The 18,884-nt window shown below is 44.2% G+C and overlaps 1 protein-coding gene and 1 pseudogene across 1 annotated transcript in view; one reads left to right on the top strand and one right to left on the bottom strand.

The window, feature by feature from the left end:
- Positions 1-1,489: 1,489 nt before the first annotated feature.
- Positions 1,490-18,884, bottom strand: part of KDM4B (lysine demethylase 4B) — a 178,456-nt gene continuing 161,061 nt past the window's right edge. The window contains exons 19-23 of the mRNA XM_073324669.2: positions 13,598-13,783; positions 13,343-13,507; positions 12,128-12,247; positions 9,065-9,157; positions 1,490-4,655 (exon numbers count right to left, since the gene is read on the bottom strand). Coding sequence (XP_073180770.1) covers positions 4,470-4,655; positions 9,065-9,157; positions 12,128-12,247; positions 13,343-13,507; positions 13,598-13,783 — 750 coding nt within the window. The 3' untranslated portion in view covers positions 1,490-4,469. The remainder of the gene's footprint in view (positions 4,656-9,064; positions 9,158-12,127; positions 12,248-13,342; positions 13,508-13,597; positions 13,784-18,884) is intronic.
- Positions 15,958-16,257, top strand: LOC140903394 (small nuclear ribonucleoprotein F pseudogene; annotated as a pseudogene).

Here is an 18,884-nt window from a genome sequence, read left to right as displayed (position 1 = left end):
GAAAAGAGGAAATAGGAGAAGGAAAATCGAGGCAAATCGAGGAGAAGGAAAGGTGTGAGCACGGGGGGGGGGGGCAGACGATGACACAGACGGACAAAAAAGGACAGAGGAACATTCTCCAGCTACCACTGCAATTCAGGTGCATGGGTCAGAAACATCCCAAATACCCAGGGATATGACAGAGATTTGAAGAGGAGACTAATGAAGGGCATTCAACAGAAGACTCTCCACCCCACATGGTGCTCAGAGCATGGGGACGAAGGAATAGTGAATGAGGCTAAGCTAGCTAAGCAGTATTCACACCTGATCCTCATGGTGCTCACATTGTGAGATGACATGGGATAACAATTTGCTATTCAGCCCTGCAGAATCTACCTCAGTGGTAGATTGAATAGAGAAAGGGCCTAGACAAGTTTCTAGACCCACAGAGTTTCAAGACTTGGGAAGGCTAGTGTGAAAATATCTACTCCATCCCAGCTCTATGATGCTCTGATAGGACATGTTGATCTTTGTCTTTCTGATATTGGTCCAAGGCTGCTGCTTGGAAACATTTTATTGGTCCTTAATGTGGATTTATTGGCCCTTCACAAAGGGTTGTTGGTTATGGCAGGTCACAAGATAGCGGACCTTAAAATCACAGCACAAATTCTCTGCTAGTGACTGCAATGGAATTACACCAGAGGAGACTTTGGCTCTCACATCCTTCTCATGCATCTGGATCAAATAATATGGTTTTATCAGACTTCCTTGAGTAAAGCTAGGAGGCAAGTATTGGTGAGCTGAAATCTAAGGGATATTGCTTTCAAGTGATCCAAAGCATTAGTCACTAACTGTAGCAGTTTGTGAGATGTCTCTATAAAACCATGTCCGAACTCAAGTGAGGGGAAAAAGGGTGGTGACAATCAGAAGGATGATTTTAAAAGGTTCATTATCTGTGTGACCTGCAAGGGCTAGACAGGCATGCTGACCCACTAGTGGGATGGTTAAAAGACCGATTTCCAGTAATACATAGCCACTGGTGGTTTACAGACTCACAGAAATGTAGGATTGGAAGAAACCTCGATAGGTCAACTTGTCCAGTCCCCTGCTTGAAAGCAGGACTAAATATTACCTAGACCATCCCTGTCAGGTGTTTGTCTAACCTAGTCTTAAAAACCTCTGACAGATTCCACAACCTCCCTATTTTGGGCCTTAAAAACTCTCACTGGTCAGTAACTAACCAGTGCTTCTATGGCACTGATCCAGCTATATCAAGTCCTGGACCTTGGATCATTGCAATTTCAATTCTGACCTGTTGGGGGTGCAAGGACAGAGCTCTTGTCCTGCTCTTAGGAGAGAAGGGGCAGACCACATTCTAATTCACCAACCTCAGCTTCTCATGACCGAGTTACTGGTCAGCTTTCACCAACCACTCTGACTTGGGAGATTTCTTCCCCTTCAGCACAGTAGCTTTTATATAGAAATGAAGAGACTTCAACCTCCTAAAAACTGTAATTCTGAAGTGCTCAACAGCCTTTAATTCATTATGAACCTAGAGGCAGAGAAAAAAAAATGCAAAAAAATACATCACATTCTTAATCTAAGAGGAAAAAAATCAATAATTTTATAGCACATAATCAGACACTTACAAATATATTTCACTGGGGGGTGGGGAAGAAGTGTGCATTTCCTATTTCCTTTTCCATAGTCTGATGCACAGAAACCTTCAACATGGTCATTATAGATAAACTGCACAAGTCATTCCTGAACCAAAAGAGGGCTTTAAGAACAAACAAAACAGGAAAAACCCAGCAACAAAGAAGGGCATTCTACAGTTCCAGATTCACGTTTAAACATAACTCACCATCTGAATATGGGGTCAGGGAAACACACTTTTTTTGTTTTTTGTTTTTACAATATAAATAGTATTTAAAAAAGGTACTACATATGAATACAGTAATGATGCTACTTCAGTCAGGACTTTTTTTTTTTTTTTTTTTTTTTTTTAACATGCAGAGGAAATCCGCCCACTGCTCCCAACCCATCCCGCCCTACTTCCCTTCCCGCTCCCCACTTCCAAAACAAAAAAAAAATCCTCTGCTGTTTAAATTCTCTTTCAATTGTTTTAAATATTTCTCTGTGGCCTGGCAACCATTAAAACATCCATTTTTTCTTTTATACAAGCAAATTATCTTTTAAATCTTGTTCTAGCCAACAGGAGACAGCTACGCAGGAGTAATCGCTATACAGGTGCGGCACAAAATAAAGGAGAGAGACTTCAGCTAGGTTCTAATTTGTCTTCTATCCAAAATGACACAGAACGAGGCTTTTAAGAACAGTCCTTTTTTTCCTTTAAAGAAAAAAAACAAAAAATGTACATTCTTCTTTGATAAATTCAGTCTAATGCTTTTTTGGAGACAGATTCGTTTGGAGAAATTGAAAACTTAAAATAAAGAAGAAAAAAAAACAAGAACAAAACTACCTAAAAGGATTTCACACTGTGTTATAACACACACTTTAAAAAAAAAAAAAAATGCAAAAAACACCTCTCAGCAGAGGCAGCAAGAAATGAAGGGAATTCTAATTCCCCCAAGAAAGAACACTTCACTCCATTTCCATTCTCTGACTGGGACAGCTGAATATCTGTCCAGTCTCTTAAGATGCTAATAATTACCGTGTTATCCTGCAAATGCTTCCCACGTTCCCATGAAGATATCTAAACACAGTCACTTAAAAAAATATATATTGACTGTATTACAAGGGGGCTTAAAAAGAGAGAGTATTGTTCTTCCCTGCTCAGAAATTTCTGGGACTCAAGAGAAAAAGATTGCCGAGGACGCGTTTCCTGGATAGCTTTGTCAACTCACAGGCAAAGACACAAAGGTGGGATTGAATATGTGCTGTATAAGTACCATGTCCCCATCCCCATGCACACACACTACAGCAGCCTCATCCTCCCTGCAGTTCTTCTCCAAGTCTACTTATTTCTCTTCACTTCAAGCCTGATTCAAAGCCCTCTGAAGTCAGTGGGAGTCTCTTTCCACCAACTTTGACGGGCTTTGGATAAGGCCTTTTATGCAACACTGTCCCATAACAGTTCTACGGGAGGAGGTGCTTACACAGAGTTCAGGTGGGAGCCGCCTATTCAGTATTTCAAGATTTGTTTCTGACTCTAACACTCATTTTAATACTCAATGAACTGAGCCCAAACAAATGCAGGCTTTCATCCCGCTTCACCAGGAGCATCTCAAAGGCTCACGCCTTACCTAAGTAAAGGATGTCACAACAATTGAAGGCGTTTGGGGAATTTCTTCTTTAATGGGGGGAGGGGGTAGAAGAGAATATACACACACCTCCAAGGCTTCTGTCATGGAATGATTCACGCAACTGTAAGCTGCACAGCTCAAAACCAAAGAAAAAGAAAAGGAAAAAGTTCCTCTGGGAGCCATGCCTAATAGAGAGCCAGAACAATCCCCTTGCACGCCACTCTCGATAGAAAGGTGGGGGTGGCAGCTCTTAAAGGGGATGGCAGCAACAGAACAATGCCTGCCAGATCGGTGAGGGGAAGAATCAAGTGGCATATCTGAATCAAAAGGCATGCACGCTTGAGGCCACAGAGTCTAAGTGATTGCAAAGATGGGGAAGGAAAAGGCAAGGAAGAGGAGTAGAAGGAGCAAACACTAATTTCCAGCCATTTCCCCACTGGTTGCCCTTTGCTGATGACAGGGCAGAAATGCACACACCCACGGTCTAAATCATCAACTGCAACAACATTCGGGTTATGAGACATTTCTTTCCCCGCTTCCCCAGGTTACAAAGAAAACATTGCTTTAAAAAACAACCCACAATGTCTGCTCTTGTTCTCTCTCCCCACTGCAGTGTTAAATTACATTTCAGTGGTGGGGAGGAAGGAGAAATGATTTTATTTTTTTCTGTTTTAAAGCCACGATCTAGAAAAAATTATTTGTTGAAACTGTTGCTTTCCTATTTTTGTTTGTGTTTTTTTTTCTTAATAATGCTCATTTATAGAAAACGTCACAAAGGTGATTTATATGTACAGAAATCAGGGTTCAAAGGCTGCTTCAGTAGTCAGGGAAATAGCACCTTTTAAAGACAAAAGAGTTTGATGTGGTTTAAAAATCTGAGTCATTTCATTTTTCATTAATTTTAACCCTTTCCAAACCTTAAAAAAAAAAAAAAAAAAAGGAGCCAGTCGCAAAGCTCCACTAGTACAAACTCTTCCGAAGTCTTCATGTGAAATGCTGTCTGAAGGGGTTTTGAGCTCCCTATTCTATTGGTCAGCAATGCAGCTGACAGAGTAGAGGTAGCCTGTAGCCAGACAGGATTTTCTTGCAGTCCAAACCGAGAGCCGAAGAAAGGAATTCACAGCAGGCTATTGCACGGGGCTGGCCTTTTGTTCCACAGTTTCCTGGTTATTTTTCCTCAGGGTTGAAAAGGGTTAATTTTTTAATTATTATTATTAATCCTGGTTAAAACATGTTGCTCTGTGGTCCTGGCTGGTACTGCGTCTGCAGCAGGGTCTCCATGAAGGCCAAGTAATCTGGGTTCTGTCCATAGTCCTCGGGATTCCTGGAATTCCCCACTCGGGGGCGCTTGGCGGCTTTCACTTCGTCTCCGGAAAACACTCCTTCCTGAGGGGCCCCAGTGCTGAGGGACTACAGGAGACAGGAAAGTACAATCATTAAAGGGGGAAGATGCACGAGAGAGCAGCACACCTATTTAACAAAACTGCTTGGACAGGAGAAAGTGAACACTGTGTTACATACATGCTAGAGAAACACTGAAGGCTGGAGAGTGCAGGGACTGGCTCTGAGGAACACACTTGGCTTGTAGGACCATACGCAAAAACAACTTCAAGTCTGCTTCATTTCTGTAGCAGGTTCTCTTCCACTCTCTAACTCCAACCCACAAATCCTCTGCCACTGCAACCCTTCTCTGTCTGCTCAGGTTATTCATTCATCATAAAAAGCACCCTGGTAAAGGAAGCTTCTCTCACTTCCTCAGGCATGGGGGGGCGGGGGGGAGAGTCTGTTTGGGGAAGAGATTGTTGTAAGACGACATGACATAGCTTATACACTGCTTCTCACTCTCAAAGCAGAGAGAAGGTTCTTGGTAAGTGTGGTTACTTCCTGTTGCTTCCTTCCTTTATCCAGCTGCTCTTTATTAGAGTATCTTGTACATCACTCACACAGAACTCTTCCTAAAAATCTCTGGGAACAGGAGGTATGCAGAAATAATTAAGCATTTCAGCTCAGATGTGAGTTATTCACCTTTCATCAGAGTGTGCACGAAGGGGAGTGGATGTGTGTGTCAGTCACTCTGGAAATGTTACAACGCCTGAAGGTCAGGATCCATCAAAAGTGACATCACCACCCACCCTACCTCACCACTCAAATTCATCAGCTTTGCTGAAAGGCAGAACTGCAGTCAGATACTAACAAAAATATTGTCTAAAGAAAGACTGACTATCTCTGTTCACCGGATAAAAACGAACACAAACAGCTCCTCTGCCCCCAGAATCCACTTGAAAAAGGACAAAAGTAAATTACACACAGCATAGTTAATCTGTGGAATTCATTGCCACAAGATGTCTGAGACCAGAGGATTCAAAAAAGGATGAGATATCTATATGGATATTGACAAATCTAGAGTTACATTAGAGATGATCAAAGCATTTTATAAGGGACTAAAAACCCTTCCATATTTCATGGCATAAACTAGCGTATAACCAATTGGAGAAGTTTCTTCATAATCCCCACAGGTAGTTTATTCCACATAAATGTCCATTACAGGATTTTTTTATTTTATGTGCAACTTCAAGCCTCTGTTTGTGGCCACAGACAGTGTTAGTGGTCAGACAGACCCTGGACTCTGGTGATCACCGGTGGAACTTGGCATGGCAGTTCCTATAATCCTTTTGTCTTTATCATGCAACAGTTGACATCACAGGCATCTAGAACAAAGCAAGAAGCTGTACGTGCTTCATTGCTCTGGGCATCTGATCTCACGCTCTTGCGGAGGGGATGGCTTCAAAAGTCAAAGCAGCATCAGGTTTGGGGGGAAAAATTCTTGAGCCACAAATTCCAATCTTAGTAATATCAGCTCAGTCCCTCCTATTTTCTAGGCCAACTGAATTCAGCCACAGTTAACTGCATGGAACTGTGCTAACACTACGGGGTGCGACTCCCCCACTTGTGTATACACACCCACAGTAGCTCTCATCTCATCTCCTACGTTGTTTGGCTACGGGCTTTCTCCACAGCAGGCAGCCCCTCTGCTCTCCACCCCTCCCCACAGCGTCCCCACCCAGCAGACGCTGCAGATCAGCGCCTTTCCCCTCCTCCCCCCTGCAGCAATCAGCTGGCTTGCCGCGTTTAGGAGGGAAGGGGTAGGAGTGAGGACTCGGTGCGCAGGCTCCCCCTCCCTCCCCTGCCTCCTAGGAGGCGGGGGTATGATCGAGGAAGTAGCCTGCAAAGTAAAGGGGGATGAGGTGGGGGGGGGGAGGGAGAAGAAGAGGCGGGTCAAAGGTGGAGGCTTGGGGGAAGGGATGGAGTGGGTGGGCTGAGGGTTGAGCCCCCCGCCCCGGTGCTTGCAGAGAAGGGGAAGCTGCTGCCACTGCTGCGCAACGGGTGCTTCTCCTAGCCTACACCACCTTCAGCCTCCTTGCCCGCCTCATTGTCTCCAGTGACTTAATAGGATTTAAAGATGATGTCCCCGATATGAAGACTTGGCCAAGAAAGCAGGTTTTGATGAGGTGGAAGAAGCTGACGTTACGCAACTTCTGCAATCGCACGGAGAAGAGCTAACCAATGAAGATCTGATGCAACTAGAGGTGACGAGAGCAATGGAAGAAGAGGGCCAAGAAGTAGAAGAACCACCAACCCATCGAAATTTGACTGCCAAACATCTTTCTGAAGCTTTCCAAATGATTGAAGATGGCTTGCAAATCCTGAGTGATGACAATCTTGACAGGGAACGCAGCTCCAAAGTGATTAGGGGACTTGGTCATCTAATGACTTGCTATAAAGAAATTTACCAAGAAAAAAAAGGGAAAGCAAAACTACAACTCTAGATGTGTTTTTTGAGTTCAGAAAGTTCAGCAAGAGGAGCAGCCGGACAATCCACCCTCTTCCACTCTCTGACTCCACCACCTCAACCAAGCTTCATACTCAGGAACAATTGTAGTATTAAACTGCTTGTTTAAAATTGTTTAAAACTTATACCTGTATTAAATTGTTTGTTTAAAATGTGTATAATGCTTTTTGTCTGGCAAAAAAAAATTTTTTCCCTGGAACCTACCCCCCCATTTACATTAATTCTTATGGGGAAATTGGATTCGCTTAACATTGCTTCACTTAAAGTCACATTTTTCAGGAACAGAACCACCATGTTAGTGAGGAGTTCCTGTAGTTGTGTAGCTGGTAGTGCAAGTATATAAACACGAGCAGGGCGCATCACACCACTAGCGCATAGTGTAGACATAGACTATATGTTGGTCTTTAAGAGGAAGCTTAAAGAAGTAGGGACCTCTGTGTTCCATGGGATTTTTAATGTCTGTTTGGAAGTCTCTTATTCCAGTATCGTTGGCCAACATTTCCAAAACACCACGGGGCTGCAGGTCAGTTCACCTGACCATTATCTTCTCACCCTGCAGGTAGCAACGTTTCAGTGGTGGAGTTTGTAACTGGTATCCTCCAGGCAGTGGTGAGCTGGAGCCGGTTCACACCGGTTCGCTAGAACCGGTTGTTAAATTTAGAAGCCCTTTTAGAACCGGTTGTTCCGCGAGGGACAACCGGTTCTAAAAGGGCTTCTAAATTTAACCGGCCAAAAGTGGCGCCTTTAGCGCCGATTCCATGGGTGCTCCAGGGCTAGAGCACCCAAGGGGAAAATTTGGTGGGTGCAGAGCACCCACCAGCAGCTCCCTGCCCCACCCCAGGCCCCAGTTCACCTCCACTCCGCTTCCTCCCCTGAATGCGCCGCCCCACTCTGCTTCTCCGCCCCCCAGCTTCCCATGAATCAGCTGTTCGCACAGGAAGCCAGGGTGGGCTGAGAAGCAGGCCGAGGCTTCCCGCTCAGGCCAAGGGAGGCAGAGGTGAGCTGGGGCTGGGCGGGGAGTGAGGAGGGCTGCCCGTGCCGCAGCAGGTAACCTGGGGGGGGCGCGCGCAGAGGAACCTCTCCCCGCCCCAGCTCACCTCCGCCTCCCTGGGCCTGAGCAGGAAGCCGCCGCCTGCTTCTCAGCCCTCCCAGGCTTCCCGCTGAACAGCTGATTCGCGGGAAGCCGGGGGTGGGGGGGAGAGCATAGAAGCAGAGCGGAGCGTTCAGGGGCGGAGGCGGAGCAGAGGTGAGGTGAGCAGGCGCCAGGCAAGGGGCGGGGAGCTGCTGGTGGGTGCTCTGCGCCTAAGATTCCACTTTTAATGTGATCAGCGGGGGAGCATACGCTCCCCCTGCTCCCCCCCTAGCTACGCTCCCCTACCCCTAGGAGCCAGAGGGACCTGCCAGATGCTTCCTGGGAGCTGACCCAGGTAAGCACCTCTGGGACTCCCCACCTTGCCCCCCGGCAGATGCCTCTGGCTCTTAGGGTTGGGCACCCACTACGGGTGGCCCACGAGACCCTCCTGCCCGGTTCTGGGGGCAGTCAGGGAACAGGGGTGGATGGGGCGGAGGGGGGGCGTCAAGGAACATGGGGGGGTTGAATGGGGCAGGAGTCCCGGGCGGCAAGGGTGGGCAATGACCCCCTCGTGGGGTGATCAGGGAACCCGTTGTTAAGATTTTGGCAGCTCATCACTGCCTCCAGGACGAAAGGCACTTTACTGAATACATGCTCTCTTAACTAGGGAACATAGAAATCAGGTCTTGACAAGCCGGAATTGTTTAAAACCTTTTCAAATGTCTTCATTAGTCTTTTTACAATCTTCCACATATTCTGTGAGTGAATTAGGGTCTTATAGTTCTAGACGGCAGAGGGAACTTTTTAGGTCACTTTCAAAGAGCCTTTAAAAGAAAATGTAATGAGCACATGTGAGAAGCTGCTCCCCATGTTTTCTCCTGCAGATTTGATACCCACCAGGCGAGATTTCACTCTCTTAGGAAGCTCCTCCTCCAATGTGTAAATATCACCACGTTTTACCATCAGCTGGGAGCCATCTTCAAACTCCACCTGCAGAGAGCATAGTAGTAATCAGGTGACTGGCTTCTCCATTTACACCTAACAAGTCTCTCCTCACCTCCTTTTATCAGCCTAAAAAGTCCCCCGGATTCTCTGATGGACACAGAAAAAACAGTGGGAACCATGAAGAAAACACCCACCCCCTGCTGTAACGTTGGTATTACACTCTCATTAATAAGTCCTTCTTCCTTCTTAAATTAAGATTTTCTTCGAACAAGTCAAAATACATTTGTGTTTTAACAAGGAACAATAATCAGGCAGGTGTAAAAAATCGTGGTGGTAATTCCTCATTCCAAACCTCTCTGAGCACTGATTACATCCAATGAAGTGAGCCGTAGCTCACGAAAGCTTATGCTCAAATAAATTTGTTAGTCTCTAAGGTGCCACAAGTCCTTTTCTTTTTGCGGATATAGACTTACACGGCTGCTACTCTGAAACCTATCATGAATTATGTAACAGGAGATGTTACAGGGATGTTTATTCATGAAAATGAGCACATGAAATTTTAAACCATAAAATAAATATTCTCAGAGCCTCTTGCTTGCTTTGCTGAAGACTTACAGTAGCATCCTGGATAATGCAGAAAACAAACAATACGGTTTAAGAGAAAGGTAGGGTCTGATTTAAATTGAGGAAATTCAGAGGGACAAAAAAAAAAAATCTATGGGCAGGTCTACATTACTGCTTATGTTGATATAACTTATGTTGCTCAGGGGTGTGAAAAAGCCTTCCCTCTGCCCACTCCAAGTGATGCAAGTTACACCGACCTAAGCGCCAGTGTGGACAGTGCTATGTTGGCAGGAGACGCTCTCCCGCAGACATAGGTACGGTCTCTCACCGAGATAGAGCAATTAGGCCGAGAGGAGAGCTCTCTCCAGTCGGCATAGAGCGTCTTCACCAGACACACTACAACAGCACAGCTGCACTGGTGCAGCTGGACTGACGTAGCACTTCTAGTGTAGACCAGCCCTATGTTTGAAATTGCCCCTCCTGTTGCACCCAGGTATTGTGGTTCATCAGCTATGCAAGGTCAACACCACTTACTGTAGTCTCTTAACTAAGAGCTATACATCAGCTGTAACAACTAGGCACAAGGGAATATGTTATGGGTAGTTTAAGTCTCCATTCTGAATACACACACAAATGAGGTTTAAAGACAAACCACTAGAGTTAAATTTTCAAAAGATATGCACCTAACCTGAATGTGCAAAACATGGAACAAGTAACTTCATGAGTTGCAAAATGTACAAATGCCCATCTGCCTGCATATTTTGTTCTCATTTAGTGCTGGTAACATAGATGCTTCTTTACATATTAGCTTTTAATGCTATTTTAAATCAATATGTGAATTTCCTATATTGTAACTAAATCAGAAAGAAAACAGAACAGATTTTCAATGGAACCGTACAAAAGTTAAAATTTATGTTAAAAATCAGACTGTCTTTTCTTTGGAGCATCATGCCAAAGAGATCTTTAGGATACAAGTCTGGATTACGATGCTCTTCTGTTTGCATGTCAAGACCTTAGGCTATTTTTGTGAAAAAAAGACTAAACGGTATAATAAGTGCCTCCGAGACAAGTGTCCTGGGAAATTTCTCCCACCATACTTTTCAAGATTACATAGGAATGCGAATCTACACGGCACAAAATAGTTTGTAAGTGTCATTGCGTGTGTTTGGTTAAACTGAGGTGCGCAGGGTGCACTTGAAACCTCCCAGAATCCTGGTAATTTTGAAACTTCTTGTGGCCCATTTAACCTAGATGTAGTCAAATGACAGTGTTGAATTTTGTGGAACTTCATGTTGAAATGCTGACTCTTCTTCAGATTTGACTGCTGGCCTCCTGTAAACAGAAATCCCACATGTGGTACAAAACACACGAAAACACTGCTTCAGCACTCAGACTTGTGGGCTACAAAATTGGCTGCTTCTGTTCTCTGCTAGAAAAGGTAGTTGGTGACATGAATGACAGGACTGGAGGCTTCTAATTATTTACAGAATAGGTAAAGGAGATATAGCAGCAGGACATTGTTCCCACATACTGCTCTGCCATGTACCTTCTCATGACTCTCCAGGGCAGCGAGTGTCAAGTCTCCAAGCCCATTCTATTCCTGATCTCCACTTTTATTGCCAAGAGGGTTTTAATGACCTAAATACCGGTTTGTTAGGAAGCAGAGCTTTGTCATAAAGCTCATTTCACACAGGCCATTGAACAGCCAACAGACAGTGGCAATATCAAGTCACTTTTGACCTGGGTCACATGATGTCCCAGTAACCCATTAACAATCCCAAATCATCCAGTCCCCAACAGGTATCCCCCCAATGGATCTGAAAGGCCCCCTCTTCAGCAAGTTCTCTGTGTTTAGGTAACTCATCTCTCTCAAATGACTCATCATAAGCAAAAGCTCTGCCAGAAACACTTGTAAAAGGGGCAAGGGAAGACTTAGATTTCCAATCAAAGCATCTTCCAGAGATCAGGTCCTCTTTAGATCAATGATTTTTCTTTTTTATCATAAACTATTTATCTTTGAGAGAGAAAATTTACTCTGTGCCAGAAATTCTATATTACATTTAACAAATCCTTTAAGCATTCACTAACCACTCCCGCTTTTCTCTACAGTTGCTTATCCACTGCACAGCTACATATACCAACTCAAGCATCCTTTTTCATCACAGAGAAAGGGTGTAAATGAAAAGAACCCATTATGAATTTCTAAGAGCAGGACTGCGTAGATAGAGAGGCATACGTGTGTGTACATGCATCCAAAATCTGCCACTGAAGACACTTTTCCTGACTCTCTTCATTAGGAGCATTACAGTTCCTATAAGAATACAGGAAATATTAACTCTGGAGGTCACATTACGTCTTCATAAATACAACAAGCCTTCTGTACCTGTGAGGAATAAAGCTTGTGTAACACACAGGTGCTGTGGTGGAATTTTTAGACCCCTCCCTATTTACCTGATAAATCTGACTGATTTGGGCTGCAATAAACTTGGCCTTATAGATGATTCCATCAGTCCACTGCAGCTGAACCAACTCGCCTTCTGGAGGGGGTCCCATCTGAATGCAGTCTCTGCTCTAAAGACAGAAGAAAGTCAGGAAAAAAACAGACAAATAAAATTTGGGAACAAGTTGACCATCTTTGTCATAGTGACCAACCATGGAAGATACCACAATTACATGATGCTTTAACATAAGAACCCAGGAGGCTACCGCACCATAAGCAAATTTGCATCTGTTCAAAATCTCACTAAGCATAGGCAGGTTACAACCCATTGCTCAAGTACTGAACCAAACTGTCTGCACCAGCTGCCGGTGATAATACTTTGCAATTCTGTGGAACTCATCCAAGGTGCTCAAAGCAGCTCAGACCATACTGTGATGTATTACTCTCATTTTACAAGCACAGAGGAAGAGGTGTTAATTGACTTGCCCACAGTATTACATGGGAGGTCAGTGGCAAAACTGGGAATAGAACCCACGAAACTTGACTCTTAGTACCCTGCTCCAGTTCTTCAATACATTCCCCGCCCACTCTAATCTATTTACAATATTAAAACAAACTTACACATTGTCCTGTATTTACCCAAAACAGGACTTGGGAGGGAAAAATGAGACTTTAAAAATGTAATTAGTGTGCAAGACAGAACAAACTATGTTCTCTTACGTCAGCGACCAACACTGGCAGCAGCTGTTGGTCAAGGAACAAAAGATTGGAAACCAGGTGATAATCAGTAAAGCCATATATAAGGAGATGCATGAAGATCACTTTATCCATCAGCTATGCGGCTAGCAATTTTTTAACCTATCGTAAAAAGATTTCTCCGGGTATGCTTTGTTGTTCCTTCCCACAAAGTAGGCAAGGATTCAGCATTGCATCACATAGATCAGGGGTGGCCAAACTGCAGCTCGCGAGCTGCATGCAGCTCTTTTACACTTAAAGTGCAGCTCGTAGAGCTCATCACCCTCTCCCCTCATTCTCTGCCCACCAGACTCAGGAAGAGGGGAGCTCGGGGCTTCAGCCCTGCGAGGCATGCCTGCAGGGGCTTGGGCCTTCAGCCCCGACAGGCGTCTCCTGAAGATTATTGTACGTGGCTCGGAGGGTCAGTAAGTTTGTCCACTCCTGCTATAGATTCTACCTGCAGTTACAGAGGAATCTAAAGAGCTTCTTACAGTAATGCTTTCCGGGTAAACGTTGTCGCTGTAAGAGCCATCGTCAAAGTTCACTTCATAGAAGGTTTGCGTTGTCATGCCAATTACTTTACACCTGTAGTAGAGTCCATTGCGGTTCTTCGTAATCACAGTCTGCCCCAGCGATACCTCCCTCCGAAACTGGATCTATGGAACAGAGGAAAGGGACCAATCAGGGATCAAGAGAGACATGAGAGAAACAGTACATAGGAGGGATTTTAAATAGAAGACACTTACATTGTGGTTGGCTGCTTTATGTTTGAAGCAAGTGATGGACACAACATATGGCCAATCATCCGGCTCCATGGGTACCCCAGCGGCATGTGCACAGGTCACATGGAAGGATGTGGAGCAGTGCTCGTAGGAGCATTGAATGCAAGCACCAGACACCTTCTTCATCCGCTTCCGGCAGTACACACATTTCTGAAGTGAAACACAGGTTCACGTTATGCAATGGAGACAAAGTCAGCAGCAGCTTTTAATCAACATACTTGAGGCTGGAGGCCAGAGTTAGACATCCAGTTACCAGACATGGTACAAAACTCCTTGTTATCAACAGTTACACTGAAGTAGAGCTCAGAGGTCCCAACCAGGATCGAGGATGTCTCATGCAGTGCACAATAGAGACGGGATAGTCAAATTCCTTTCAATCTGCCTGCTCAACCATTTGCACTCATCTAGAACCCATCCTGAGCCAAAACACACACATCCTAAATATAGCAGACACACAGAACTATTGTTCCCCTGAACAGCAACAAGGTGACATCATTTTAATCTTTCAAACAGCTATCAATGACACCATTGACTAATATGTGTCTGATGGATTAAGTCCTCACAAAAACAATTTGGGACAATGTTCTCTGGAGTGTACTGTATCATCATTACCTACAAGCATTATTATACACCCATTCTCCAGAGATTTTTAAATGTACCCATTTTAATTCACATTGTAGCTGAAACTTGGGAAACAAGTTGCTAGAATAGACAATTTTCCATCTCTGGACAAAACAACAACACAACACAGAACAACAGTTTAACATCTTATTTTTAAGTAGGCCCTTTTTATTATTACACATATACACACGGAATACATGATGACATGGTATAATTGTTTGACTGGCATCTATGTGGGATTATCTGAAGTTATAACTCACTCGCTGCTTTGCCACTCTTGGGTAAATAAAACATTCACAGTACACCATGTATTTTGAATAAGCCACAGATGTTACAAAAAAGGTTTTAAAATGCTTTAAAGTCCCAACCGCCTCCCCCCCATTTGGACAGTTTCTTGTATTCCTCTGTGTAAAGCTAGCTGCCTTGGTTACTAGGAGTCTAACTATGCAGGGCTTAGAGAGAAAGGAAAGCAAATAATAAATGTAAAGTCTTGTCTACATATGGAGTTACTCCAAAAGAGATATTCAGGAATAACTCTTGTGTATGGAGACTCTTATTCCAGAATCAATGTGTCATGTTCGCTTAATCCTCTTTGAAAGAAGATTAAACTAAACTGGAACAAGGCTTTCCAATTCTGGAATGAGATTATTATGCATTGGCTATGGAGCCAGCAAGACTTTTTTAACCTACTATTCATTATTCTTACCATGCCGGAATAAGGGCGTCCACAGATGAAATTACTCTAGAATAGCTATTGCATTTTGAATTCACACCTTACCTTAATTTAAACTAACTTTCAAGTGTAGACAAGCTTTAAGACACCTTTGAAATGAATCTGAAATAGCCTTTCTAAACAAACATGTCCTTGTTTTAAAAGTCCAGTATCTCATGGTACTGCAGAATTGGCATTGAGCACTGGGTACCACTGGGAAGCTGAGAATCGCCCCTCACTCCAATGGTATCAAACTCCCATTTCCAGCCCTGCAGGAATGCGGAATATTAAATTTTAGACTGGGATTTCCAACAGAGCCGCAGGGAGTTCGGAATTCACTGACTTTCATGGGGAATTGAGCTCCTAACTCTTATATGCTCATTTGGAAATCCCAGCCTTAATCCATAAAACATTTATGTCTAGAAAAGCTGTCACTGATGATTGGGATAACTTGAGAAAGAGGAAATTCCACATTTTGTGGAGGGAGGGAGGGAGGTTGCCCTTTAAAATGAATGCAACGGTTTCAAACTACTCATATGAATAGAATCCTGGGGAGATGGATTCTTGGACAAGTGATCAGGACACAGGTATGGGATAAATATTTATCACATGGAAATCATCTCCTCATATATTGTGGGTGGGAATAGGGATAGGAGGTAATTTTTTAGTCACCTGAAAATTGGTACTATGCTCCCGAAGAAAACACTGTATTGGGCCTCCCCCTCTCCTCATCTAAACATTAGTATCCCGTCTCTCCACTGGAAGTGAGACCCTTCCTCCCTCTGCAGCTCCTGCCATCAGGCATAGCCTTCCTTCCCCACTCCCTTCCTTGCATCAACTGTACTAGGTGCTGTAACAAAGACTGTCCCTGCCCCAGAGAGGGACAGATATTTCCCTCTCCCCACCCTTTCTCTGAGACTCCATCGGGCACACATGCGGCCCTGCGGGTAATTTTTGTTTTTACTGCTGCCTTGTGCCAGGCTGCGTTACCATGAGCTTGCCCCTGAACCCGAAGCCCTTCCTGAACGGGTTGACGGGGAAGCTGGTGATGGTGAAGCTGAAGTAGGGAATGGAGTACAAGGGCTACCTGGTGTCTATCGACAGCTACATGAACATGCAGCTTGCAAACACAGAAGAATTCATAAATGGTATATTGTCAGAACACCTTTGTGAAGTTTTGATAAGATGTAACACTGTCCTGTACATCAGAGAAGAAGAAGATGGAGAAATGAGAGAATAAGTTTGTATATTTCTGGAAAATAAAGATCAGTTTTTCACAAAACAAACAAGCAAGCAAAGAGAGGAAATCACTCTGCCTCATACGTTCCCGCCACTCCCAATCATGCCCAGATACACCAGTAACACTCCTGTATGTGGACGCAATAAGTTCATTTCTCTTGTAAGTATCAAAATCAGTGGAGAGAGATGAATTTGGTCCTGTGCTTTCACTCTGAATTCCTAGCTTTTGTTAGTCAAAGTCAAGCCCTTCGCATTGCCTGAATGTAGTTTTTAGTATTTAATAAGCTATGCCCTTATCGCTCCGTAAGCCATGTTCAAAAGGTAGATAAGCACCACAGCAAAGTGCACAGCAGGAATACAGCACTGAGAGCAAGTCAATAGCAATGAGATCTCATTATTAAACTGTCAATACCTAATTCTCTCTCTAGCAGGGACAAGCGCTGATATACAAAGTGCTCAATACAGCCTCTCAAGGGAGTATTAACCCTTGAGTACAGAGAGTCTGATTTTATTGCTGTAAAGCCTGCTTCCAAGCCTGAGGGATTAACATGAATCTAATGGCATCCCAGTGGCAGAGACACTCTGTTGTGCAGAAGAGCCAGACCAAAAGGAATGATTAGACAGATCAAATATGATCGGAGGAGAAAGGAAAATTTAAGTTACAGGGACCTTGAGGTGTGGAGTATGGTGAAAGCAGAGCACGAGTGGAAGACCTGGAGGTGTGGGACATGTGACTAATGGTTCCTGTAAGTCCTGAGTATTGTGGGGAAGATGCTCCGACAGATATGAATTAATGAGCAAGGGGAGGTGGGAAGAGAAAGAATGTCTAAGGTACGGGAGAAAAATACTCTGAATAAATGCACACAGAAAAAAATCAGATCATAGCTAAGAGTAAGGAATGGGCTGTCTACAGCATGATGAACACTACAATTCATTTACTCCAGTGAGGGATGACAGCTAATTATTCTGAATTTCCACGTCATACATAATTTACACATACAGGCCTGTAATACACCATTAATCAGAAGCCATGCAAACTGCGTTCTTTAGAATGCTGCAGCATGCCCAAATGAACTGAGAGGTCTGTGCTTTCAAGGGGGGCCCTGGCCTCAGCACCTAATGCACATATTCAGGTCAGCTGGACACTGTTTTCAAACAAGTCACCCCAAGTCCTCATCCTGCACCTGCATCAGAGCGTGCTGCCCCACCACCCCCACATTGCTAAGGAAAAGCGATGTGAACAGTAACAAAATGCACTTGAATCCACTGGAGAGGCATCTCCCGCCACCTCCCTTCTTTACTCTAGTTCATTTACTTCAGCTACCTACGGCCTTCTAGTCATTCTTCACTCTCCTTTCCCAGGTCCTGTTCATGGGTCTGTTCATCCCAGCTCCACGCTCTCACCAACATCTGCCTCAACTCAAACACTACTGAAATCTCCAGCCTTACCCCCTCTTCTGCTCACCTTGATTTCAACTCCCTTCTCCATGTTCACCACAAGCCTCACCACATACAGAATACCTCTACCCACCTCTAATACACAAAAGAAAGGTGACCACAATCCTCCTGTCCTTCTCTTCAAACAACTCCACTGGTTCCCCCATTTGTATCAGGATGCACTTGCCAAAAGCCTCATGGACTTGCTCCATGGTATCTCACAATCCACGTTCCTCTGTACTCCCCCATGCTCATCTAGCTCAAAATTCCTCTGCACCGCTTCATACAATTTTACCAGGGCTGCTAGTTCAAGAACTTTCTCCTTTACATCCTACCGTCCAGAACAAAGCCTCCTTGTATCTCTGACTCATTGACTTTACATCTCATTTCAAATTTCAGATCAAAATGTAATTTATCTTCCCTTAGTTATGACACCTATAAAAGTAACGCAGCATTATATATGGTAATGCTGCAACACATTGTTGTTTCCAGCACTGGTATGTGCATATATATTATAATGGCACCCACAAGTAAAAAGCCAAAAAGGGAACTTAGCAAGCAGACAGTAAACACACACAACAGACATTCTGGTGGTGTGGGATAAAGGGGCTGAGAGTCAGTCTACTTCCTACATCCTAAAACTAGTCCTTACTGCAGGGGTAGCAGAAACTTTCTACAAGGGTCACAGTGGCATCTTGCCAGAAGCTTCAGAGCTGAATGTGTGTCCAAGCAGATATCTGAGCTCCTCTATGTTGCCTGCTGGCAGAGTAAGGTGTGATCTTGGCATAAACTGCACACAATTTAAAATATTTAAGACTCCAGCAGACAATGGGAAGGGCTGCTCTGATTAAGATGGAGTAGTGCATAGTGGGTCACACAGACTAACATTTTCAAAATCAGGTGCCTAATGCTAGGCTTTTCAGGGGGTGCTTAGCACTTGCAGCTCTTACTGACTTCCAATGGGAGCTCTGGGTGCTTAGAACAATAGACAGTTAACTAAGTGTCCTGATTTCCAACCTGAGGCATCAAATGTGAAAATTCTATACCTCCCATGAAATAGGAAGGAAACCATAAGGGACAATTTTGGCCCCATGCCCTAGCGGATGTTCATTCATAGAAGAAAAGCCACTATACAATTCAGCAAGACTGTCCATCTATTCAGGACTGAAACAGCAGAGGTTGTGTTAACAGATCTGAGCGGGGTCCCAGGTTGAGAATAGTAGGGACTGCTTCAGGTTGGGT

The sequence above is a fragment of the Lepidochelys kempii genome, chromosome 25, assembly GCF_965140285.1.
Source record: "Lepidochelys kempii isolate rLepKem1 chromosome 25, rLepKem1.hap1, whole genome shotgun sequence".
In the NCBI taxonomy this organism is placed as follows: domain Eukaryota; kingdom Metazoa; phylum Chordata; order Testudines; family Cheloniidae; genus Lepidochelys; species Lepidochelys kempii.
This window is presented reverse-complemented; position numbering and strand designations above follow the sequence as displayed.